This window comes from Erinaceus europaeus, chromosome 11 (genome assembly GCF_950295315.1).
Source record: "Erinaceus europaeus chromosome 11, mEriEur2.1, whole genome shotgun sequence".
Lineage (NCBI taxonomy): Eukaryota > Metazoa > Chordata > Mammalia > Eulipotyphla > Erinaceidae > Erinaceus > Erinaceus europaeus.
The window spans coordinates 20,776,050-20,801,136 of record NC_080172.1 but is presented as its reverse complement, the minus strand read 5'-3'; the positions used below and the strand labels follow the sequence as shown (position 1 = coordinate 20,801,136).

Here is a 25,087-nt window from a genome sequence, read left to right as displayed (position 1 = left end):
CACAGAGGAAATAATCAAGTAAACATACAGATAGTGAAAGAAGACCCCTTCATATTTGGTAGTTATATTCAAATGGGGCACTACTCTTTGAAAACTGAGAGCGTCTCTTAAGGTTACAGAATTTATGGTCTGACAGGGAGCAGACTTAACTGTTCCCAGCAAACGGTTCCTTCCTTTTCTTAATCCCTTGCTGCTTATTTTAGCCGCTTCTCCACCCCTCCGGGAATACCATCAAGATCTTAGTCCAGGTAGATCTGACGTCAAGAGATGGCTTTCGTCGATTTGACGTGTAAACACTCATTTCCATTCTGGCTCTGAAGAGCTGGGGCTCCACTCAGCCGGGAGACCAACTCGCTGCACTGAGCGCTTGCCACCGCCCAGCTTCTATTAGCGCGCCTCCTATATCCTCCCAGAACAACCGACAGAGAGAGAGAGAGAGAGAGAGAGAGAGAGAGAGAGAGAGAGGAGCGCAGCTTGGGAAGGACTTGTCTTCCTGGCTTTTTTTTTTTTTTTTTTTTAATTCCACATCTTTTCCTTCTGTCCTTTTCACTTGTGTGCAAGCCAGTGTGAAAACCATGGAGCAGAGAACCTGGACCCTGCAGTGTACAGTTTTAGCTCTCTTTTGCGCCTGGTTTGCATTGCAGAGTGTAAAAGCGAAGAAGCAATTTGTAAATGAATGGGCGGCAGAAATCCCCGGGGGACCTGAGGCGGCCTCTGCTATAGCCCAGGAGCTGGGATACGACCTTTTGGGTCAGGTAAGAGTTTGCACTTTCAGGAAACTTTCCGGGGCCCGAGGGGATTGGCAGGACTGGAGCGCTGTCTCCCAAGAGGGAGCCTACCCGAGGTTGCACTTGCTGAGCCCAGTGTGGCATTGACCAGGGGTACTTCTCCAGGGCTTGCCGCTGGTGTGTTTGGAAAGAGGATGCTGACATTATTTATTGTTTCGACTAGGCAGAGCCAGGCAGAACGAAGCCGCTGCAGCTGGGTAGAGCTTGTTCTTTCTTTTGTCCCCTTTGGAATTAAATTCGTTCCCGCGCGCAGTCTGGGAAGAAATAATTTCTCCAAGCTTGTTCACGGAACTTGAGATGCTCTCAGTCTTTCAGCAGCCAAGTACCCCTGGGAGAGGCGGTGCGCTCGGTCCCCCCGGGACTCCGCCAGTGTGCGTCAGGAACCGGCTGTCTGCTTCTTTTCAATATGGCAGAATCAGATCCAAGTCCTGATGCAAAGGGTCAGACAGACTTGGAGCTATCTGCAGGCGGCCTTTGCGGTAATGCCAAGGGCTCTGGGAGAGCGCTAGTGTGTGGGATGAAGAACCTGAGCTTGCTGGGGTCACCGAGTGGGCAGGGAAGCAGGTCGAAGAAGAGGTGAATGAAAGACCTGGTACCAATTCCCCATTCCTCCACCGAAGCGTAAGGTTTACACCTGGAACTTGCAGAGTCCTAGCATCTTAACTTTGCTCCCTCAGTCTTTCTTAGGGTCAAACCACAGAATTGCCTGCGGGAGGGGAGGGAGGGGTAGGAGGAGGTGAAGGGTGAGAAGGTCGACTCCTCCTCAACTGGGTTGTGTGAAGCCAGGGGCGGGGATTGTCGATTTATGGTGGAAACTTGCCAGAACTAGAGAGGGTTGAGTGGGTTAATAGATAACTGGGAGTTGGGGGATGGGTTGGGGTGCTGATGTTAAGACTTCACGAGGGATGGTGGTACTGCTAAACTGTGATTCTGGGGAAAACCCCAGGGAAATGGAAATTGTCTTCTAAACTACCCTTTGCTGTGGACCAGACTTAATCCCTTGCTACTTGCTTTAGAAGTTGTGCTAGAAAGCCCAGGAGGAGGAGGAGGAGGGAATAGTAAAGTGTTTGGCGCGTTTTTTTCCCTTTTTTCCTGGAGGAGGCTGAAGTCATGGATGAGTAATCAGCGTGGGTGATTCCATAGATTGAATCCACTGAGGATATGACTCCCTTTGCCAGAGGCTCTATTCTCCAACTTTATGTCTTGCTGTATTTGCGATGCCCACCAGGAAAGTCAATACACTAATTGACTTGTCTGTAATACACTATCAGCTAAAGTTTTGTGTATCTCCTTAGTCTATGTCAGGGTCTGTGTTAAAACTGAGGAATAATAGGAATAAAAGAAATATTCAAGGATCAAAGACCTAGAAATTGATTTAGAAACAAATAATTGCAGTCGCATGAAACACAGGCTGGGTCTAGTTTTTGATGACTGAAGAAATAAAATTGGAAGGGAATTAGGGAGTAATAAAAAAAAAAAAGACAAAACAGGGGAGGAAACATTTGAATGGGGTTTAGTAAGAGGCTCAAAAATTGCCAGGAAGGACCAGTGAAGCAGCTAAAGGATTTACAAAACAGATTTCATGCCTGAGCCTAGGATTCTCCAGGTTCAATTCCCAAGCACCATAAATCAGAGCTGAGCAATGCTCTTGTGAAAAATAATATTATAATATTAATATAAAATAAAACTCCAGGAAGACAGAATGGGCTAGAGAAGACACCCCAAGCATGGGAAACAACTTTGAGAAACCAGGGAGACACAATGAAAACAGGATTGTAGTAAGGTTGTAAATTTCAAGAAATCGTTGGATTCTAAACAGAATGTGCAGTAGATGGAAATGTACTGGTGGAGACTATAGTTGTAGAAGTCGTGTGTGTTCTGTGCAGGTGGGGAAGAGATAGGTACTTAATCAAATAGCCTTTGAGCAGGTAGAGGGGTCACTTCACAAGAAATGAAGCAGGTCTTCAATTGTCTATTTTTCTCTACCCCTCTCTGTTTTCCCCTCCTTTCTCGATTTCTCTCTGTCCTATTCAACAGTAAGGACAGCAATAACAAAAACAATAATGACAGCAATGATAAACAACAAGGGCAACAAAAAGAGAAAAGGTGGCCTCCCAGAGCAGTGGATTGGTAATGCAGGCATCAAGTCCCAGCGGAGGCATAGCCACAGGGGGGAATCATCTATACTATAATGTTATGTATTGTTTTCTTAGCCATTTTCAGTAAAAATGAGATGATGTTAATCACCATTTAAAAAATAACAAGTCTATGTTTATGTTTTTTTCCCTTAGTTCTATTTATTTTCTTCTTATTTACAATAAATTTTGCATGTACTATTTTGTGCTCTTCAAGGGCTCCAGAATAAAGTTAGACTAGGAAGTCACCAGAAACAAGGCTAGTTGACAACAAAAATAGAAGTAAATGTTAGTGATTTTATTTATTTACATATTTAGCCACCAAGGGTTATTTACTGGGCTTAGTGCCCATGACCCAAGCAGTCATTTTGCATTCTCCTTCTTCCATTTCTCCTCTTCCTCTTCCTCCTCCTCTTCCTTCTCCTTTTTTAAATTATAATATTGTTTTGTTGAGGAAATGCTGATATATATAGGGTTTTTGTTGTATACATTTCCCCAAGATGGGTCATTTTGTCATCAACTAAATCCTTGCCTTATTCCATCATAAAGACGTAGGTTCCCACCCTTACCTTAGTAACTCTCCCTTTTCCAAACTTAATCTTGGTCCAGGTGACCTAATTTTCCTTATTCTCTCTCTCTTCTTTTTTCCTTTATTTTTTATAGAGGTGATAGAAAGACAGACAGACAGAAAGAGAGAGAGGAGAAGAGAGGAGAGAAACTTGCAGCACCACTCCACCATTGGTGAAGCCGGTGAGAACTGGGGTCTTGAAACTAGGTACTCTCAAATTGTGTGCTGTCAGGCGCTTTATGGCTATTGATTTCTTACAACCACAACTACAGCTCATTGCAGGTGTACTCCCTGAGGTTCAAATTTGGAAGAGGGCCTATTTATCTCTAGTTAAAAATTCTCTGAGTGATGAGCACTACCAACTTAAATAACATGTCTCCTGAAACAACCTGTTGCCAACTAGTTGATTCTCAATTTATAAAAATAGAGGGCATTTAGAGAATTTGGTAGTTTCATGTTAAGTGTTATTTTGAACAAAAGTAACATTGATATAAAAGAATAATGAACACAGTGCTAGGTAAACCCAAGGTGTTAACAGAGACCCAAAGAAGTTTACGTACTCCAGCTGACATCAACAAACCGGGAAATGACAGGTGTTGGAGAGGCTATGGAGAAAAGGTAACTCTGCTGCCGTGCTGTTGGGAATGTGAACTGGTACAACCCCTTTGGAAGACTGGATGGGGAGTCTTTAAACAAATAAAAATGGAATTACTTTACCAAAAGGACACGCAAAACACTAATTTGAAGGAACATATGCACCATTATGCTCATAGCTGCATAATTCACAATAACCAAAGAGTACAAAGAGTGGAAGCAGCCTAAATGCTCATGAGCACATAACTGACTAAAGAAATTATGGGATATGTATTCCATGAAATGTTGCTCTTCTGTCAAAAAAAAAAAGATTATACTGTGTTCTTTGTGACCAAATGGATGAATTTTTGATTATGCTTAGCAACATAAATAAAGAGATGAAAGACAACTACCAGATGGTTTCACTCGTATGTGGAATCTAGAGATCTGATGCACCTGAACTTTGGTGGTGGGTGTGGTGTGCAACTGTACACTGTAATCTCACAATTTTGTAACCTACTACTAACCACAAATAAAAAAATAAATTAAAAGAAGACATTTGTATACTTTAAAGTATGCAAAATACCTTAAAAGTGGCATACTCGCCTTCCCCAAAATCTGATCTAGTAGGAAGTCAAATGGTCATTATTAGTAGCTTTTAATAATCATCATAGACCCAATCGTTATATTTTATAAAAACAAAGAACTGTTTTAGCTAAATATAGCATTGACCACATATACTACCCAAAGGCTGTACTTTCCATAAATGACTGTTACCTGACGGGTTACTATATTTAAATGAACAGTATTGCCATATGGAAAACTCCTGATATTTGCTTTGAGACAAAAGCATCACTACCCAATACACTATGAGCCTAATTGTACCATGCAATTCATCTCACTCAACATTCTGACAAGTGAAGAAAGACTTCTATCAGTGTGTTGTCATGAAAAAAGAGAAGTTACTTTGAGTACAAGGAATGAGCTTAACAAAGTTGTCTAGCACAAGTTAGTTGAGTTTCAAACAAGCCAATATGTCCATATTTTGGAAAGTAAATGATTTTCTTTCTTTCTTTCTTTCTTTCTTTCTTTCTTTTTTTCTTTCTTTCTTTCTTTCTTTCTTTCGTAGATTGGCTCTCTTGAAAATCACTACTTATTCAAGCATAAAAATCACCCACGAAGGTCTCGAAGAAGTGCACCTCATATCACTAAAAGATTATCTGATGATGATCGTGTAAGTGTTGTACTTTTTGTCTTCTAGCCCTTAGCCTATTTGATTTCCTTATGCTTGTCAAACAGAGCAAAAGTATTGTGTTAACATGTCTCTTCTTAATTGTGTTTACAGTTATTTATATATTGCTTTCTGAGTATTAGAAATGCTTATACTTAAGCATTAATGATAGCTGGATTGTATTTATTGAACTAATATGAATGTATAACTTACACCTATATGGAATATTGATTAGTTAACACATATATGTTATATAATTAAAGTATCAGCTTGAAAATCAAGTAGTAGCACTAATGAAAATTTTTGACAATACAATCAATCAACAGCCTTTCAGTGTGTGTTTATTTTGTTCTAAGCACTTTAATATCCGATGTAGGAACCCTAAATAAATGAAATATATGGAGCTTTCTTTTAATTACATTTCAGTGGGACTGAAAATAATTAAACATCCTGACATGCAGAATAGCAGAGATTTATCATAAAGCAAATATTTCCACAAGTACTGTATTGTTTGGTTATGTGTATGTAGCTAATAACTAGGCAATGGCAGGAAGTATCTAGAATGAATACACATAATAATGTGGACACAATCTGAAGAAATTGTGCCCACATTATTACATGTATTAATTATACATATATATGTATATATATCATGTTGGTGTTTGAAATCCATTTTTAAGTTGGTAACATCATTACAGAAATGTATACTATATTGGGAGTATTATCATTTGCCTACACAATGCTGCTTTTTAAAAAAATATTTTTATTTATTATTGGATAGAGATAGAGAAACTGACAGAAGAGAAGGAGACAGAGACAAAAAGAGACAGAGAGACACCTGCAGCCCTGTATGTCCGCTCATGAAGTCTTCACCCTGCAGGTGGGGACAATACTGCTTTTTTACTCAAGGATATATACTTTTGGTAAAATTTATCCTATTGGTCTGCTATCTGTGTACATGTTGCCTCCTCGGACACCCTAGAAAATTAGAGGAGTTTAGTGAGAGATAAAACACTTTTCAACTGCTAAGGAAACACAGTTTTTATTCATGAAAAGGCGTGAGAAGTTTTAAAAAGACACTGAATGCAAATTCACAAAGTTCCCCATGTTTCTATACTAAAAACGGAGCAGCTGGAGAGTTAGTCCAATCATTTATGGAGCATCTTTCATGCCTAAGATTCTCAATTTGATCCCTGACACAGCATGTACTGAAGTGCTACTCTGAATCAATCTTCTTCCCCTTTCTCTTTCCTCTCTTTCTTATATAAAACTCTCTTTCATACATAATAAATACAGTAAATATTTTTTTAAATTTAAAATGCTGCACCTATTTGCGCTCATTATATATATATATATATATATATATATATATATGTCTTTTTTATGTAGATGGAATTTATAAATCCTGTAAAACAGCTTTCTATTTTATTTGTTCTGTAACTGATAGAAGTATAAAGAATGATGATGATGAGGGTCAACAAAATAGCTCACTTGGATATTACTTCTCCTTTGCCGTGCACAAAATCTGGGTTTGAGGCAGTCTCCTACTTCATTGGAGAAAGCTTTGGTGCTGTAGTGTTTTTCCCCAACCCCAACCCCACACTATCTTTCTCATTCTTTATCTAAATGAGTCAATTTGAAGTGGTTAGGCCCTGCTGATGAGAGAGAGAGAGAGAAGTAAGAAGGAAAAGAAGGAAGAAAGGAAGGAAGGAAGGAAGGAAGGAAGGAAGGAAGGACAAAAGGAAGGAAGGAAAGAAGGAAGGAAGGAAAGAAGGAAGGGAGGGAGGAAGGAAGAAAGAAAGAGAAAAAAGACGAGGAGGAAGAAGACAAATTACAAGGGTAAGGGACATTGGGCCTTAGCTCTCAGAGTTCAGATGTCAAAGAAACAACTGTGCCCAAAGAATATTATTATCACTGTGACCTGGGAGGTGTTACAGTTAATTGTTAGAACCTCAAGCATGGGTTACTGAATTCAACCCCAGACACTGAATATGCCAGAGGAATGTTCTGGTTCCCACTCTCCTTTTCTTTCTCTCTCACAAATAAACAACTAAAGAATAAATAAATACATAACCTTTTCAAAATACAGAGTGTTGCATCAGGATGAGTGTTGCAACAGAGACCCTCTGCTTATTTGCAATCATTGTTAATTTCTTTTTTCTCACATAAATTGATAGGGGTGGGAATTCAAATCAAAGACCTTGAACATACTTTTATCCAGTAAAGTCTTCCCTTCAGCAACACAAGACAGTGCCTTGAATATAGACTCTGAAAAGTAAGACCAATTCAGCTATCTTTCCAGGCTTAGTCCTTGGCTGAGGCAAGAGAGGTTTTCTTTTCTGCCTAAATGCATGTCTGGCACTGATGTACAAGGAAGTAAAACTGACCTTCCTCTCATCTTCATAGGAAAAAATTGTAGAGTGTAAATACCTATTGTAATATTCTAAATATCTCACTAAGATGAACAGATGACACAATTCTATTTTTTATATAGTCCTAAAAAAAATAGTTGAATTGGGAGGGAAATTCCAAGATTTATAAGAGCTAAGAATTTATTCTCCAGGGCAGTAGCACACCCCGGGTTAGGGGCATGTAGTGTGAAGCACAGGACCTGCGCAAAGATCCCAGTTCGAGCCCAGGTCTGTCCTCCCTGCCTCTCTCGAATTTTCTCTGTCCTCTCCAACCACAATGGCAACAACAACAATGGGGAAAAAAGATGGTCAGCAGGAGCAGTGTTTTCTTAGTGCAGGCTCTGAGCCCCAGCAATAACCCTGGAGACCAAAAAGAAAAAGAATTTGCTCCCCAAATTATCTTCATAAAAAAACCAGTCGATGTACTCTTATGAAAAATTATTCCTGGGGAGTTGGGCGGTAGCACAGCCGGTTAAGCACACGTGGAGCGAAGATCAAGGACCAGCATAAAGATCTGGGTTCGAGCCCCTGGTTCCCCACTTGCTGGGGCGTCGCTTCACAGGTGGTGAAGCAGGTCTGCAGGTGTCTCTCTTTCTCTCCTCCTCTCTGTCTTCCCCTCCTCTCTCTATTTCTCTCTGTCTTATCTAACAACGACAGCAATAACAACAACAGCAGCAAAAATAACTACCGCAACAATAAAAAAAAAAAAGCAAAGACAACAAAAGGGAAAATAAATAAATATAAAAAAGAAAAATTATTCCCAGAATTAGTTTATCATTATTATTTATTTTTGTAACCAGGGTTATTGTTGGGACTGATGCCTCCACTAAGATGCCACAGTTCCTAGCAGCCATTCTTTTTTTTTTTTTTGCCTCCAGGGTTACTGCTGGGGTTACTACGTACCTGAACTACTAACTCACTACTCCTGGAGGCCATTTTTCCCATTTTTGTTACCCTTGTTGTTATTGCTATTGTTGTTGTTGCTGGATAGTACAGAGAGAAATCAAGAGAGGAGGAGAAGCCAGAGGGAGAGAAAGATAACCCTCTACAGACAGAAGTGCTTCATTGCTTGAGAAACACCCCCCCCCCAGGGGGAGGGGGGCTGGAACCAGGATCCTTGTGCTTTGTGCCATGTGCTCTTAACCCTCTGAGATACTGCCTGGCCACCTTTTTTTTTTTTTCTGATAGAGGATCAGAGACAAAAACAAGTAGAGAAAGAGAGAAACAGAACAGACAGATACAAAGAGCACTTCTCCACTGCTTGTGAAACTTCCCCTTGCAGGTGGGAGCCAGGGATTTGAACCCAGGACCTCACACTTGGAAACACATCCACTCTATCAGGTGAGCCACCCACTGGCCTCAGATAATTTTATTTTAGATTAAAAAAAAAATCCTAAGACCTTGCAGAGGAAGGTTAGAGTAGAGCATTTTTAAAATGCTCTTTCCAGATTAAAAAGTTTATTTACATTTAAATACAAGATGCCCCACTCATATACATAACAGAAAGGCATAACTAATTTTTCTCTGTTCTATTTAGTCTTCTCATTTGAAGACTATTATGGGGCTTTGGAGTTAATGATATTAATCATAACACTGTTTCTAACAATTAAATGTTTATCTGGTCAGATGGCCACTTCTCTTCCTATATTCCACTTAAAAATTGCTTTTGATTTTAGTCTTTTAAATTGCCCTCTGAAATTCAGCAATAGGCTATCTTCATACATCTGTTAATGAAATCTCCAACTATAAGTGGTTCTCTCCCAGAAAGATCAGTACTTGTTCCCTAGCAGCCAATTTCCAAAGACAAACTCAGATGACAGGCAGTATATTCCAAGCATCGAGGTATTTTAAGCGAAAACAATTAAGCTTGACTACATAGGCACTTTAAAAATAAATGATAGTGACTAATTTCTAGCTTGCAAGTCCCTCCCAATGTTTAGAATAGGTGTGTGGTATATTTTCTAATTGAAAATTCAGAACAGTCTTAGTGGATGTTTTGACCCTTTGCTTGCAAATTGGTTTTGTTTTTATTTTGTGTCTTGATTCACTAGTAGTCTCACATTAACAACATTCCATCACACACTGGCCTGTCATCATTTGTATGACATAGAGGATATGATTTTGGAAGGAAATGGTCATGTTGCCTAGCAAAATAACATCATAGTATTATCTCATACCGAGTGTCACCACAAGGCATCCTATCACCCTTTGAGGGCCTCAATATAAAAGGATAATAACGATAAAATGTACAGCAAGTGACTTTGTATTGCCAGCTCTCTCTGCACAATACATGAGACAAATAAATGATAAGTGTGCACGATCTGTAGTGTTCATCCTTCACCCTGAATTGATTTCTTTTTTGTTTGTTTTTGTTTTACCAGAGCACTGATCAACTCTGGTTTATGATGGCGTAGAGGGATTGAACCTGAGTCTCGGGCATGAGAGTCTCTTTGCATTACCATTATGCTATCTACGCCCCCACCCCCCCCACCTTGAATTTTTTTCTTATAAAAAATTTTCCACTTTTTGTCTGTCTTTGCTGGGGTTTTTCTTAGCTTTCAGATGACCTTTCCAGATACAGACAGAGAGATAGAAAGAAGCCTCAGCCCAGAAGCCTGCCCCAATGCAGTGGGGGCCGGGCTCAAACCTGGCTTATGCACATTCCCTAGCAGGCACCCTACTAGGTGAGCTACCTTGCTAGCCTTGTATTACTCTTAAGCAAGATGCTGAAGTGCAGTGCAGTTAGAATTTCAAATTCGCAAAGACACAATATTCATTCTGGCTTGTGCAACATTTGCAGTGTCTACGTTTTCCACTTAGAGAAGGAGAAAGCCAGCTGTCAGAGTACTGTAGTAACTGTCTCTGGGGTTCTGCAATCTTGTTGATTCACTCTAAGAAAATGGGCAGATTTTCAGGTACAGAGTCTTGAGATAGCAATATAAAAATGGGCGGTAGGAAGTATTTGCTGAATAAAGCTGTGTGAACTTTGCCTTCCACTATAATCACAGTGTAAATAATTGAAGGGAGTCATCTCTTTATTGACTGCTTCGGCTCCCACTAAAGATAAGCTTTATGTAGTAGAGGAGATGTGCATCTCACCAGTGGGCAATTCCTTCTCACTGAGCTGTCAGTTTGATCTGTAGTCAAATGAGGACACTGTGGAGCTGCCTGAACTCTGATGGAGAGGGTACTGGAGCCAATTAAAAGAAGATGATTCCATAGAGGTGGCTATTTGACTGTTGGTTTTCTTGCTCTTAACATTCTTGTAGGTGATATGGGCTGAACAACAGTATGAAAAAGAAAGAAGTAAGCGCTCAGTTCTAAGAGACTCAGCACTGAATCTCTTCAATGATCCAATGTGGAATCAGCAGTGGTATTTGGTGAGTATGAAAGAGTTGTGTAGGGTTTGGTTGACTTCTCTTCTTTAGTTGCACACTGGTATTTTTTTTTTAAATTGTGGTGCCTTCAGCAAGGAATGTTAGCTGTCTCTAATAGAGCTCTTAGTGATATCAGAGAAAGAATTATTTATTACCTTTTTGTCATTTTTATGCACAAATGAGCATTGAATTATGTCTTGCAAAGTATGGGGTTCTAAGCAAAATGAATAGCAGAATTCACATCTGATAAAAGTTATTCCTGACAACAATTTAAATCACTCTATGTATGACTGGAGAAACAGCTCAGTGCCCCAGGTTTGATATCAGGCACTACATATTCCAAAGTGGTGTTCTGGTATCTTGCTGTTTCTTATGAAATACATGAAATAAGTGTTAAAAAAAATAAGTAACTTGGGGGTCCAGGTGGTGGTGCACCTGGTTGAGCGCACATGTTATAGTGTGCAAGGACCTAGGTTCGAGCCCCTGGCCCTCACCTGCATGGGAAAAGCTTCACAGGTGGTGAAGCTCTGCTGCAGGTGTCTCTCTGTCTCTCTCCCTCTCTATCTCCCTTGTCCTCTCAATTTCTGGCTGTCTCAAATAAAGATAATAAACAGAGTCAAAAATAAGTCACTTGAAGAATACTATGAACATGATTTGGTACAAAAAGTCCTAGATGGTAATTCTTACATGATGAAGTGAAGATTTCTGAACTAGACTAAAGGAAGACACATAATGAAATCCTATGGGAAGATTTCATGCCTTCAAGATGGCTGCCAAATCTTTATCAAGCATTGTCACTGAGTAGAGAATTTACAAAATCTTCTGCTTCTCTGCAGTATTGTTCTCTTTTGTTTTTATTTTTATTTCTTGTCTTTTCTGGGTATTCACCATTCTAGGTGGACTTTTTCAGAGAGAGACAGAGGGAAAGAGGGAAAGACAGCAGAGTTCTGAAGCTTCTTCTGCTGTGGTGAACACCAAACTCAAACCTGGGCATGTGCAGGTGACTACTCAAGTGATCTATCTCTCCAGTCCTTTTCTTTTTTGATTATTTTTATTATTTTCATTATCTTTATTATTATTGTTGCCACCATGGTTACTGAAGAGCCTTGGTGCCTCTACAATGAATCTGCTGCAGGCAGTGGCCATTTTTTTCTTTGTGTCTTTCTTTCTTTTTTCTTTTATTTTATATGACAGAGAGAAATTAAGAAGGAAGAGGAAATTATACATGGAGAGAGAAAGAGAGAGAGACCTGCGACACTGCCCCTCAACTGCTGATGCTTTACCTAAACCTGCAGATAGGGACTGGGTGCTTGAAACCTGTTCCTTGTGCCTCGTAATGTTTGCACTCAACCAGGTGTGTGACTGTTCAGCGCCTCCCTTCTGCCTCAATATTCAGCCTCTATAGTACAAATACATCGTACATCTATAGTGACAATATAAAAGTAGGTTTAGTGAGGAAATGGTGGCTCAGAATTGAACATATGAAAACAGGGAACATCAAATGAAGATTCAGTAGATGAAAAGCTTGAGTTTGTCATAGATAAACTCAGAAACAAACTTGTTCAAAGCCACAGAGTTCAAAGAGAAGGGGGTACAGGGTGATTCATGGTTTTGAGTGGTTTTCCTTTGGTGCATTTGGAGAAAGAGCAGATTCTGGTGATTCAGCTGGCTCTCCCTCACCTTTATTTGTTCTTTCACTTAATTGTCTTCTTCTAATGTTGTTAAGAAAAATGAAGAAGGGTCTCCAAGTTGGAGCTTGAGTTCTCGTTTATCAGCAAGCAAATCACAAATTTACTAAGGTTTCTTTATTTTTCTTTATTAGCAAGATACCAGGATGACTGCAGCTCTGCCCAAGCTAGATCTCCATGTAATACCTGTTTGGCAAAAAGGCATCACAGGCAAAGGAATTGTTATCACTGTACTGGATGATGGCTTAGAGTGGAATCACACAGACATCTATGCCAATTATGTGAGTCTAATTTCTCCTATGACTGCAAGTTTGGGAGCTGTCTATACAGATAAGTGGGTAGGACTTTATCTTGTGCAAAAGGTTGCTCTAACTTCAGTGTCCAGAAGGACGGACAAGGTTTTATCTCATCTGCTCATCACCCCATGTGAATACTTTATGTACCAGTGGGCACTTAAAGAATTAAGTGGGACTAACCTTTTACACCCCAAAAATAATTTTGGTCCAGACTCCCAGTGGGGGAGAAATGATAGGGGTAAGATGACTAGATGGCTCTGAACTCTAATTCCATCAGGACCATGAGAGAGAGGAAAAAGGGAGGGACATTCAGAAGTAGTACTAGGTGTAGTAGGTGTGACTTGGAAAGGAGAGAAGATGGGACCATGGGGACAAATGGAAAATATATATACAAATATAAACAGATAGTTATAGAAATAGTAGTTAACCCATATCTACAACCTTGGGAGAACTATTGTAGCTTACAATGACAGGAATGGGAATACAGAACTTTGGTGGTATGAATGGTACAAAATGATACCCCTGTTATCTTATAATTTTATAAATCAATATTAAATCATTAATAAAATAAAGAATTAAGTGGGACTAAGGGTTATATAGAAGTCATCTTCCTTGGAGCTCAGGATAAGAATCTAGACAAACTAAGTTATAAAATGTGATTCAAACTCTATGCCACCCAATATTTGGTACATTAAGGCAACCATGTTTACCTTGATGCCTGGAATCATCTTCACAGTATTTCTTCTCATAATCATTGTGGTCAGAATCTCTGAAATTGTAAAAACATGTAACTGATTCCTTCCATACAAATTTAAAGTGCACTGGTTGTTACAATGTGCAAGGACCCAGGTTCGAGCCCCTGGTGTCCACCTGCAGGGGGAAAGCTTTGTGAGTGGTGAAGCAGTGTTACAGGTCCCTCTCTCTTTTTCCTTCTCTCCCCCTTCGCTCTTGATTTCCGGCTATCTATCCAGTAAATAAAGATAACAAAAAATAAGAAATAAAAAAAACCCAAATTCAAAGTGTACAACAAACAGTGCAAAAATGACAGACTGGGAAAGGCAAAGTTTACTAGAGACGGAAAAAGTAGTCAATGAAAACCATTTACTTCATTGTGAATATCTGCATGTTCTCAGGCCTTTAGATCAGTGCCCTAATTTTAAGGTTCCTACATGTCATTAATCATTGTCCTTTCCACTCACCCAACATCCCCCAGGTAAAGTGCAAAGGAAAATGGAATGAGAAGGTTAGTAGAAAGTCGAAAATGTTGAAAGTTAGAAAAACATGGGAAAGCAATGGTAGTGAGTGACACCCCTTCTGTATGGGAGAAAGTCTAAGTGGTGCAAACTGGTTGGAAAAGAGGGCAAGACTCAAGAGTTTGTCTTGCATTTCAAACACACACTCTATAATTCAATTACATCTTGGTGCAAAGTGCCTAGGAGAGTTGAAGAGAGCACTGTGTACACACATGTTGCACTCTACAGTCACGTCTTTATACTTATACTCAAGAGAAATGAGTATCCAGCTATAATTAGCTAGCTCCATAGCTTAGTAAAGAATGTACATCTCAACATTCTCACTTGAAAAATGAGGTTGGTTAACCAAGTAATCTTTGATTCTTTTTGGGTTCTTATGACCTATGAACTTCTAGGAGCTATAGGTTTGGTAATATCCAAAGTGATCCAAAGAAACTGTGGGTCACGTTGATAGGCACATCTCCTCTCCCTGATATGTATATAATAAGTGATCAGCAGCTCAACCAGAAATTCTGAAATTCAGATTTTTAAACTATTAATATGGATAAAGATGGGGCAGGGACAAGAGACTTGAAAATAGTTATGTTTTTAAAAACGATGCGATGGTGCTCTTTTTTGTTATCTCTTTAGGATCCAGAGGCTAGTTATGATTTTAATGATAATGACCATGATCCATTTCCCCGATATGATCCCACAAATGAAAACAAGTAAGTACATGTGGTTTGGAGGCCAGTAAGTGTTTGAAGTGATTTTTATTTTATCTCAAAAAAAAAAAAAGAAAGAAATGACAAAAGGGGACCAGGTGGTGGTGCACCTGGCTAAGCACTTACATTACAGTGTTCAGGGAACCAGGCTCAAGCCCCTGGTCCCCACCTGCAAGGGGAAAGCTTCTTAAGTTGTGGAGCAGGGGTGCAGGTGTCTCTCTCTCTCTCTCTCTCTCTCTCTCTCTCTCTCTCTCTCTTTCTTCCTCTCTGTATCCTTCTCCCCTCTCAATTTATCTCTGTCTCTATAAAATAATAAACATATTTTTGAAAAAAATTATGACAAATACAATTTACATTTTATCTCTTAGAAAATATTAGTGTATACCTTCCATACCTTGTTCTTAAAAATATCTTGTTCTTTAAAAGCAGGAATCAAGGGGGCCCCAGTGTTGGCTCACTCTGTTAAGTGCATTTAGTACTATGCCTAAGGATCTGGGTTAAAGCCCCTGCTCCCCACCTGCAGCACTTCACAAGAGGTGAAGCAGGTCTGCAGGTGTCTATCTTTCTCTCCTCTTCTACCTTTCCCTCTTCTCTCAATCTCTCTCTGTCCTGTTGAATAAAATAGAGGAAAAATAAAACAGAAATCAAGTTTCTATTTTTAAGATATCCTTCTGGAATACAAAGAAAGGCCATATTTCAATTAAACTTTCTAACTATATTATGGAATATTCCCATTACACTTTACAGAAAAGTTACATTCTTAAAAATAATGTTTGACACATAAAGAGCAAAAATCTTAAGTTTTCCCCATACCTTGTCAATTCTATATAAAACTATTTTACTCTTAGGAACATTTGATATGTTAACTACTGAAAAGAAATATAGATGACCACAATTAGAAGCTTCCACGACTTATTATGGTAGCCTCAGTGCCACTCACCAGCTCCCCCAGAAGAGCACGCCCAACTCTCAGATGACAGAAATGCACCCTGGGGCATGACCCTAAAATCTTGTGGGTTGTCAGAAAAGCCATGATATATTTTTCTATTCAAAAATGTATCACCACTTTTCCACAAAATTGCTGGGGCATCAGACCAGTACATAGCCTGCTCCAGAGTTCCTGCTGGCTCTTTTAGAGTTAAAAGAAGAAAAATAATTAGGATCTAGATGATAACATTAGATATCTAAATTAACTCTGTGTAGTAGCCACAGGATGATGAGGGAGACCAAGAATGAGAGCTGCCAAAATAAGAGGCCTCAACTTATGGATACACATGCCCTATCTCATGGACCCTGGTCTATATCTGGGTTCTGTAACTTTGTTAGGAAGTACACCACCCGAAATGGAACTTAAGGAGTTCTGTGAGCTAGGAAAGTTCTAACCAGACTATTAGAGCTGAAGAGTTGACATCCTAAGCCTGGCATCTCTGGACATAGAATGAAGTGAAAAATGTCAATGTAATAGTGGTTGCATTGATTTGATTGAGATCAGCAGATGCAGAATCAAGTGGTATGGATTAAGAGAAGGATGAAGGAAAAATGAGCAAAGCCCCAGAGATTCCAGGACTGGGAAAAATAGAGCCCCAGAGATTCCAGGACTGGGAAAAATAGAGCCCTACCTCACTAGGGAAAGACAGAAACAGGCTAGGGTATGGATTGACCTGTCAACACCCATGTCCAGCAGAGAAACAATTACAGAAGCCAGACCTCCCACCTCCTTCTCCCCATAAAGATCTTTGGTCCATACTCCCAGAGGGATAAAGAATAGGGAACCCTCCAATAGAGGGGATAAGATATGGAACTCTGGTGGTAGGAATTGTATAGAATTATACCTCTCTCATCCCAAATCTTGTCAGTCATTATTAAATCACTAATAAAAAAAATCACTTAAAAAAAGAAAAAAACAAACAAAACCAACAGATCAAAGGAAGACTCACAGGCAACATAGTTTCTCACCTTGATAAAGACACTTCACCCTCTAAACACATGACCTCAAGTGTCTTTACCCTTGGGAGAACTCATCTTTGTTAATAATTCTCATGGACTGCCACCAGGATGCTGGCTAGGCTTCCCTGGATTGAAGACCCCACCAATGTGTCCTGGAGCTCAGATTCCCCAGAGACACACCTTACTAGGGAAAGAGAGAGGCAGACTGGGAGTATGGACCGACCAGTCAACGGCCATGTTCAGCAGGGAAGCAATTACAGAAGCCAGACCTTCTACCTTCTGCAACCCTCAACGACCCTGGGTCCATGCTCCCAGAGGTCTAGAGAATGGGAAAGCTACCATGGGAGGGTGTGGGTTATGGGGATTGGGTGGTGGGAATTGTGTGGAGTTGTACCCCTCCTACCTTATGTTTTTGTTCACTAATCCTTTCTTAAATAAAAAATTAAAAAAAAAATAATTCTCATGGACATCAAGACAAAATTCAAACATTCCTCTTTACTTGCTCCACTCAGAAGAAACATTTGCTGAAGTAGATGAAAGTTAAGACAAAATTATGGTTTGCTATTACAAGTGGGGATGGAAAGAGAAAATATATATGGTTGCCACATAAAATGCTTTCCTTTTGTTCCTCTGAATGGCCCTCTCTTTTGAACTATTAATCAGTGTAGGTCAATCAAGTGTGTTTCTCTCTTTCCTATCTTTCTCTTACTATCCCCTTTCTTTTCTCCCCTTTTCTGTTATTCTCAGAACTTTCATTAGTTGGTGCAATTGATAATAACTTAAAGTTGTTTCCTTAGATTGCACCCCTACAGAAGGTCAGAAACCCTACAGAAAGGATGTTGGGGGTCATGGACTTGGACTTAGCCTCAATTTCTGAGACAAGAAGGGCCTTAGAGATGGTTCAAAGATACTGCTTCTTTTAGTACCACTGACTCCTTACAAGATTTCTTTCTTAGGAGAACACACCTCTTCTTCCTGACAGTAGTTAGAGCATTTCAATAACAATATGACAAGAACCACTGGAAGAGATGTCTTTGGAGGAAGGTGATAATGTTTTGGGAACTCACAGTAGGGCTTCAGATACTTTTCCATTCTTCCTTCCTTCCTTCCTTCCTTCCTTCCTTCCTTCCTTCCTTCCTCCGTTCCTTCCTTCCTCCCTCCCTCCCTCCCTCCCTTCCTTCCTTCCTTCGTTCCTTCCTTCCTCCGTTCGTTCCTTCCTCCCTCCCTCCCTCCCTTCCTTCCTTCCTTCCTTCCTTCCTTCCTTCCTTCCTTCCTTCCTTCCTTCCTTTCTCCCTTTCTTTCTGTCATCATGATGGTTATCTCTGAAGCTCTATGCCCACACTATGAGTCCACCACACTGAGTATCCATTTTTTTTATAGTGGCAGAGAGAAACAGAGAGAAGAGGGAGATAGAGAGCGAGAGAATAAGAGATACATCTGTAGCACTGCTTCATTACTCATGATCCCCCCTCCAAAGTCGAGGACTGGAGGCTTGAACTTGTGCATTTGCACACTCTATTGTGTATGCTTTACCTGGTGTTCCATGGCCCATTCCCTTGGCTGTATTGCCAAGTTAAGGCAATGAAAGGTTAAGTATTATGTTATGATGTTAGCCTGGCTTATGGTAATGGTTTTATCAGCATTAGAGTGGTCATGAGACAATCATGAACCTCTCTCACTATATACTTTTAGTTGCATCTCCTCAAACAGATGACAAGGAGTCTGTTCCATACTTCCCTAAGAGAGCCTTTCTAAGGAAAAGTACTCAGGATAAAAGGGGTACACTTCCTCAAATGAAGTAATTATGAGATTCTAATTCTACTCCCTTGATTAAGACTAACTTAAAAATATGTTCCCAGTCACACAGACTGCAGCCAAGGAGGCTGTTAAGTGCCCTTCTCCTGTCTAGGTGGTATATGCCAGATCTGACCCCAGGGTCCACTGCGAATGGTTATACATGTTGTGGCCGTATGATAGGTGAATATCCAGTGAAATTATATTCTCTAGAGTTTCTCAACTCATGGGAAGAGAAACTCAGATATTTCTCTACTCTCACTCAAAAGGAGAGAATCTCACAATACACTATTCATATTTACCACATTTCCACAATCTCATGGAATTTTAAAACCTCCAGGGAAGCAGACCAAAAAGGTATTCCTTTTGTTCCTAAGCCTTCTAAGCTTCCAGGATATGGCCTTTCACAGACCTTCTACATAGCATAGAGTTACTGTGGCATAGCCAAACAGTTGGAAAATACAGACTGTGCAGGTTAAGATCAAATTTTAGACTAAGACTTGATAGTTAAATGAACTTGAAAAAAATCAATCTCTTTGTGTTTTAGTTTTATCATATTGTTTTAAGATAAGATAAAACACAAAGAGGTTACTTTATCCCTTTTATTGGGTTCTTTTGAGGATTGAATAAATATGTGTATGTAATTGACTTTTATAATATATAAAAAAGGTTAATTGTTTGCTATGATGATGATGTTTGCGACACTGACACTGATGATAACACCAGTTGAGGGTCCACCTTTAGAAACTAAAATAAACACCCCACCCTCCACCCCTTGTCAATGAGAAAGCAACAGGATAGTAATAAAATCATTTAGTAAGAGCAGAATCAGAGACAAGTCAATTTTCAGAGCTAATTCAGAATTGCCTATTTGGAAATTACACAATGAATTATCTCTCAGACCCTCTGAACTATCAAACCAAATGGTAGTATTCCTATCATTTATCAAAAGGTATAAAAAAAAGAATTGCCCTTTTAGTATGTTGTCAGAAGTAAATCCCTGGGAGTCTGCAGGGGAGTCGCTTCACAGGCAGTGAAGCAGGTCTGCAGGTGTCTGTCTTTTTCTCCCCCTCTGTCTTCCCCTCCTCTCTCCATTTCTCTCTGTCCTATCTAACAACGACAACATCAATAACAACAATAACTACAACAACAATGACAACAAAAGGGAAAATAAATAAATACATATAAAATATATTTTTAAAGAAAAATAAAGAAAGAAATCTCTTAGGTTTGAAAAGTGATTTACCTGTGGTCTGTGAGGTGGCGCAATGGACAGAGCATTGAATTCCCAACTATGAGATCCTGAGTTCAGTCTCTGGCAGCACATGTACCAGAGTGATGTCGGGTTCTTTCTCTCTCTCCTCCTATCTTTCTCATTAATAAATAAATTTAAAAAAAGTGATTAGCCCATTTTGTCCTGACATTTATAGCAGTTAGAGACCTATTTTTTAAATCAATTCCGAAAGTATAATCTTTATGAACTATCTGTATTGTTTCTGTTCTTTGTTGCTATGTAAATGAGATTAACAGAGCCTGCATTTACGTTATCTCCTACAAATCAAATGAATCCCTAAATGATAAAATCTTAGAAGTGCAGGTAACTCTTATCATTATGTACATGAATCTGTATTCAGTATCTCAAGACTAATTACAAAATACTTTTCTAACTTTATAACATATATGACAAGGGTATTTTTAACCAGCATAATAGTAGTATTTAAACTATCATGTGGAACAATTTCTTTAAAATCAATTTACATATATGCAAGTTAGTATTACTGTTTTAAGACAATAGAGGGTTCTTTTATCTTAGTTCTTGATTTTTTTTTAGTTTTTTTTTTTTATTTAAGAAAGGAGACATTAACAAAACCATAGAATAAGAGGGGTACAATTCCACACAATTCCCATAACCCGATCTCCATATCCCATCCCCTCCCCTGATAGCCTTCCCATTCTCTGTCTCTCTAGGAGTATGGATCCAGGGTCCTTGTGGGTTGCAGAGGGTGGAAGGTCTGGCTTCTATAATTGCTTCTCCGCTGAACATGGGTGTTGACTGGTCAATCCATACTGTCAGGCTGCCTCTCTCTTTCCCTAGTAGGGTGGGGCTCTGAGGAAGTGGAGCTCCAGGACACATTGATCACTTAGTCCTTGATTTAAGGAAAAGGGAAAAAGAGGCAGGTCTACAGAGAATGACATATAGCAGGGGTCGGGCAGTAGCGCAGCGGGTTAAGTGCACGTGGCCATAGCAAGAAGCACAAGGACAAGTGGTGAAGCCAATCTGCAGGTCTATCTTTCTCTCCCCCTCTCTGTCTTCCCCTCCTCTCTTGGTTTCTCTCTGTCCTATCTAACAACAACGATAATAACAACAACAGCAAGAATGATAAACAAGGGCAATAAAAAGGGAAAAAATAGTCTCCAGGAGCAGTGAATTCATAGTGCTGGCACTGAGACCCAGCAATCACCCTGGAGGCAAAGAAAGAAAGAAAGGAAGGAAGAAAGAAAGAAAGAAGAATGACATATAGCCACTTTGTTCTCAAGAAGTATAGGTGGAAAAAATCAGGATAAAAGGAGAAAAATCCATACTTGTATTATGATTTTGCTGCATGTGTCAAAAAATAGTTCTCAGGATGTCAGAATAGATTAAAAAATAAGTTGAGTCACTGTGCATCCATTTTGGGGCAGGATACAAAGTTGGTACTGTTTGCCAACAGCTTGATTCTGTTGCCTCAGGCTGGAGACTTTGCACTGAGTTCTTTTGCTCTCCTGAACCCTTTCCCCAGTATATAATAATTCAAACTGTGGTGTATTTTGGGATCAAGTTTCTGAAATGGTGAAAACTAAATTTCTGAAAAGAGGACTATTCCATAAATAAGTGTAAGATACTTTCTACTGGTCTGATGTGCACATTTCTCCCAGAGAATGGGTATATTGGTGAGGACAGTTTCAATGACAAGTGAAAGAATCCTAACCCAAAGGTCAAGCAAAATGGGGACTTCAGATCTTAAACAATGTATACTCACTCTAGTTTCAGGTACCACCAAATCCAGGAACTCAAATAATGTGTCAGCAGAATGTAAGCCACTCTGTCTCTGTCTCATCTGGTATGGCTTTTTTCCACTTAGCTTTGTTTTCAATAGAATCCTGCCTGGTAGCAGAATCCATCTGGTTCACAAGAAAGTGAAAGCTCAAGGTTCTGAAGAAACAATATAAATGTCTTCCCCAGAATCTGCATCAAGTCTATAAAGCTGTCTGGGGAGGAGGAATCAGGAGTGAGCCAGGGCTATTTTCCCTAAGGGGAAATTAGTATAGAAAAAAAAAAATCTGATGCATTAGGGAAGACCTTGAATTAAAGATAATTATATTGTTCTGTTTTAGGATCCCTATCTAAAATTGACATTAAACACAAGGAGCCTCACTTAGGGAAAAGAGTCCAGGAAATCACCATTGGTATTAAAAAAAAAAAACAGATAAGTGATGGAGAATTATTTTTGGATAGCCTTATAAATTTAGGATTTTTAAGAAAGTATTTCATTGGATAAAGACAGAAAGAAACTGTGATATGAGGGGGGGGAGGTATGGACTTTTCTGTGAGCTTTGCTGCTCATGAAGTTTCCCTTTGGCAGGTGGGTACTGGGGGCCTGAACCCTGATCCTAGTGTATGGTAATATGCATGTTTAACTGAGTGTACCACCACCTGGACCCTCAATTTAGGATTCTTATATTCCATGGAAGGCTAAACTCATGATGTTTATTTATTTTATTTCTATTTTTTTATTTTTTAAATTTATTTTCCTTTTTGTTGCCCTTATTGTTTTTTATTGTTGTTGTAGTTATTATTGTTATTGTTATTGATGTCGTTGTTAGATAGGACAGAGAGAAATGGAGAGAGGAGGGGAAGACGGAGAGGGGGAAAGAAAGACACCTACAGACCTGCTTCACTGCCTGTGAAACAACTCCCCTAGGGCTCGAACCCTGATCCTTGCACCCATCCTTGTGCGCTTAATCCACTGCGCTACCGCCCGACTCCCTAATATTTATTTATTCCCTTTTGTTACCCTTGTTATTTTATTGTAGTTATTATTGTTGTTGTTGATGTCGTCGTTGTTGGATAGGACAGAGAGAAATGGAGAGAGGAGGAGAAGACAGAGAGGGGGAGAGAAAGATAAGACACCTGCAGACCTGCTTCACCTCTTGTGAAGTGACTCCCCTGCGGGTGCAGAGCCGGGGGTTCAAACAGGGATCCTTATGCTGGTCCTTGTGCTTTGCGGCCGCCTGTACTTAACCTGCTGCTCTACTGCCGGACTCCCAATTCATGATGTTTACACTGCAGCAGTGGCTAAAAGTACCTATCTATCTATCTATCTATCTATCTATCTATCTATCTATCTATCTATCTATCTATCATATATCTATCTATCTAATTTAATGGGAGAATTGATGGCTTATAGTCACCAGTGAAATACAGTAGTTGGTACATGTGTAACATTTCTCAGTTTTCTGCACAACACTGTAACTCCCCTCTAGGTGCTCATCTGCCATCATGTCCCAGGACCTGAACACTCACCTCCACCCCCTGCCCCAGAGTCCTTCACTTTGGTGCAGTACACTGAACCCAGTCCAAATTCAGTTTTATGTTTGCCCTTCTGTTCTTATTTCTCAATTTCTGTCTGTGAATGGTATCATCCCATATTCATCCTTCTCTTTCTGGCTGATCTCACTTGACATGATTCCTTCAAGCTTCATCCAAAATGGGGTGAAGAAGATGAGTTCATTTTTAATAACTGAGTAGTATTCTATTGTGCATATACACTACAGCTTACTCGGCTACTCATCAGTTGTTGGACACCTGGGTTGCTTCCACGTTTTGGGTATTACAAGTTGTATTGCTATGAACATATATAAACAGAGATCTTTTTGGATAGGTGTGTTTGGTTTCTTATGATATATCCCCAGGAGAGGAATTGCACGGATTATAGGGTAGGTCCACTTGTAGCCTTCTGAGAGTTCTCCAGACTGCTCTCCATAGAGGTTGGACCAATTTATATTCCCACTAGAAGTACAAAAGTGTTTCTTTGCTCACATCCTCTCCAGAATGTGTTGCTACCTTTTTTAATGTTTGACATTCTCACGGGAGTGAAGTGGTATCTCACTGTCATCTTTATTTGTATTTCTCTAACGTCAGTGGCTTGGACAATTTTTTTTTCATGTTTGTTGGCCTTTTGGATCTCTTCTTTGGTGAATATTCTGTTCATATTCTCTCCCCATTTTTGGATGGGGTCATTTTGTTGCTGTTGTTGCTAAGTTTGATGAGCTCTTTATATATTTGGTTATTAGCCTCTTAGCTGCTGTATGGCATGTAAGGATCTTCTTCCCTTCTGGAGGGGCCTCTTTGTTTGGGTTCTTGTTTCTTTTGCTGTGCAGAAGCTTTTTAATTTGATGTAGTCCCAAAGGTTTATTTTTGTTTTAGTCTTCCTTGCAATTGGAATGGTATCATTGAAGGTGCCTATAAAATTTAGATAGAAATGAGTTCTGCCAATATTTTCCTCTAAGTATCTGATAGTTTCTTGTCTGACATTCAAGTCCTTGATCCATTTGGAAATTGCTTTTGTGTCTGGTGAAATGTATTGTTTCAGTTTCATTTCTCTGCATATTTCAACTCACTTTTACAATACCATTTGTTGAAGAGGCTCTCCTTTCCTTATTTAATAGTCTGGGCACCTTTGTCAAAATTATATGTTCTTAGGTGGAGGCTTATTTCTGGGTTCTCAGTTTCATTCCACTGGTCAGTGTATCTTTTTTTGTTTCAGTACCAGGCAGTTATTATTACAATGGCCCTATAATATGATTTGAGATCCGGGAGTGTGATGCCTCCAGTTCTGTTCTTTTTTCTCAAGATTGTTTCGGTGATTGTAGATCTTTTCTGATTCCAGATAACATCTCTAGCTTTTGTTCTATGATCATAAATTTTTTATTTTCTTTTCCACTATGTCATCATATTTAGTCAATAGTTTCTTCAAGGTATCAACATCATTTACACTGTTCCAAGGTGCTTCCACAATGGAAATAGTCCTGAAATAAACAAGTTAATATTATAGTTCTCTTGACTTATTGGTCCATCGATAACCAGAATAATGGGAAAGAAATTTTTGTCCCTATAGTTTCAGTATCTATGCTTTATTTGTGGACTGTTTTAGAGGTAGATTTTTACCCCCAAATAGTCACATCATTAATTTCCCTCATATGATTGCAAAAGAAATCTTATTTAGGATTTTTGACCCAAACAATGTTGAAGAAATAGTCTGAAATTAGTTCACATATCTTG

General features: G+C 39.4%; 1 protein-coding gene across 1 annotated transcript in view; it reads left to right on the top strand.

Moving 5' to 3' along the window:
* The first annotated feature begins 454 nt into the window (after positions 1-454).
* PCSK1 (proprotein convertase subtilisin/kexin type 1) overlaps positions 455-25,087 on the top strand; it is a 60,818-nt gene continuing 36,185 nt past the window's right edge. The window contains exons 1-5 of the mRNA XM_007529911.3: positions 455-755; positions 5,194-5,298; positions 10,976-11,086; positions 12,906-13,052; positions 14,951-15,027. Of these exons, the coding sequence (XP_007529973.1) occupies positions 576-755; positions 5,194-5,298; positions 10,976-11,086; positions 12,906-13,052; positions 14,951-15,027 (620 nt within the window). The 5' untranslated portion in view covers positions 455-575. The remainder of the gene's footprint in view (positions 756-5,193; positions 5,299-10,975; positions 11,087-12,905; positions 13,053-14,950; positions 15,028-25,087) is intronic.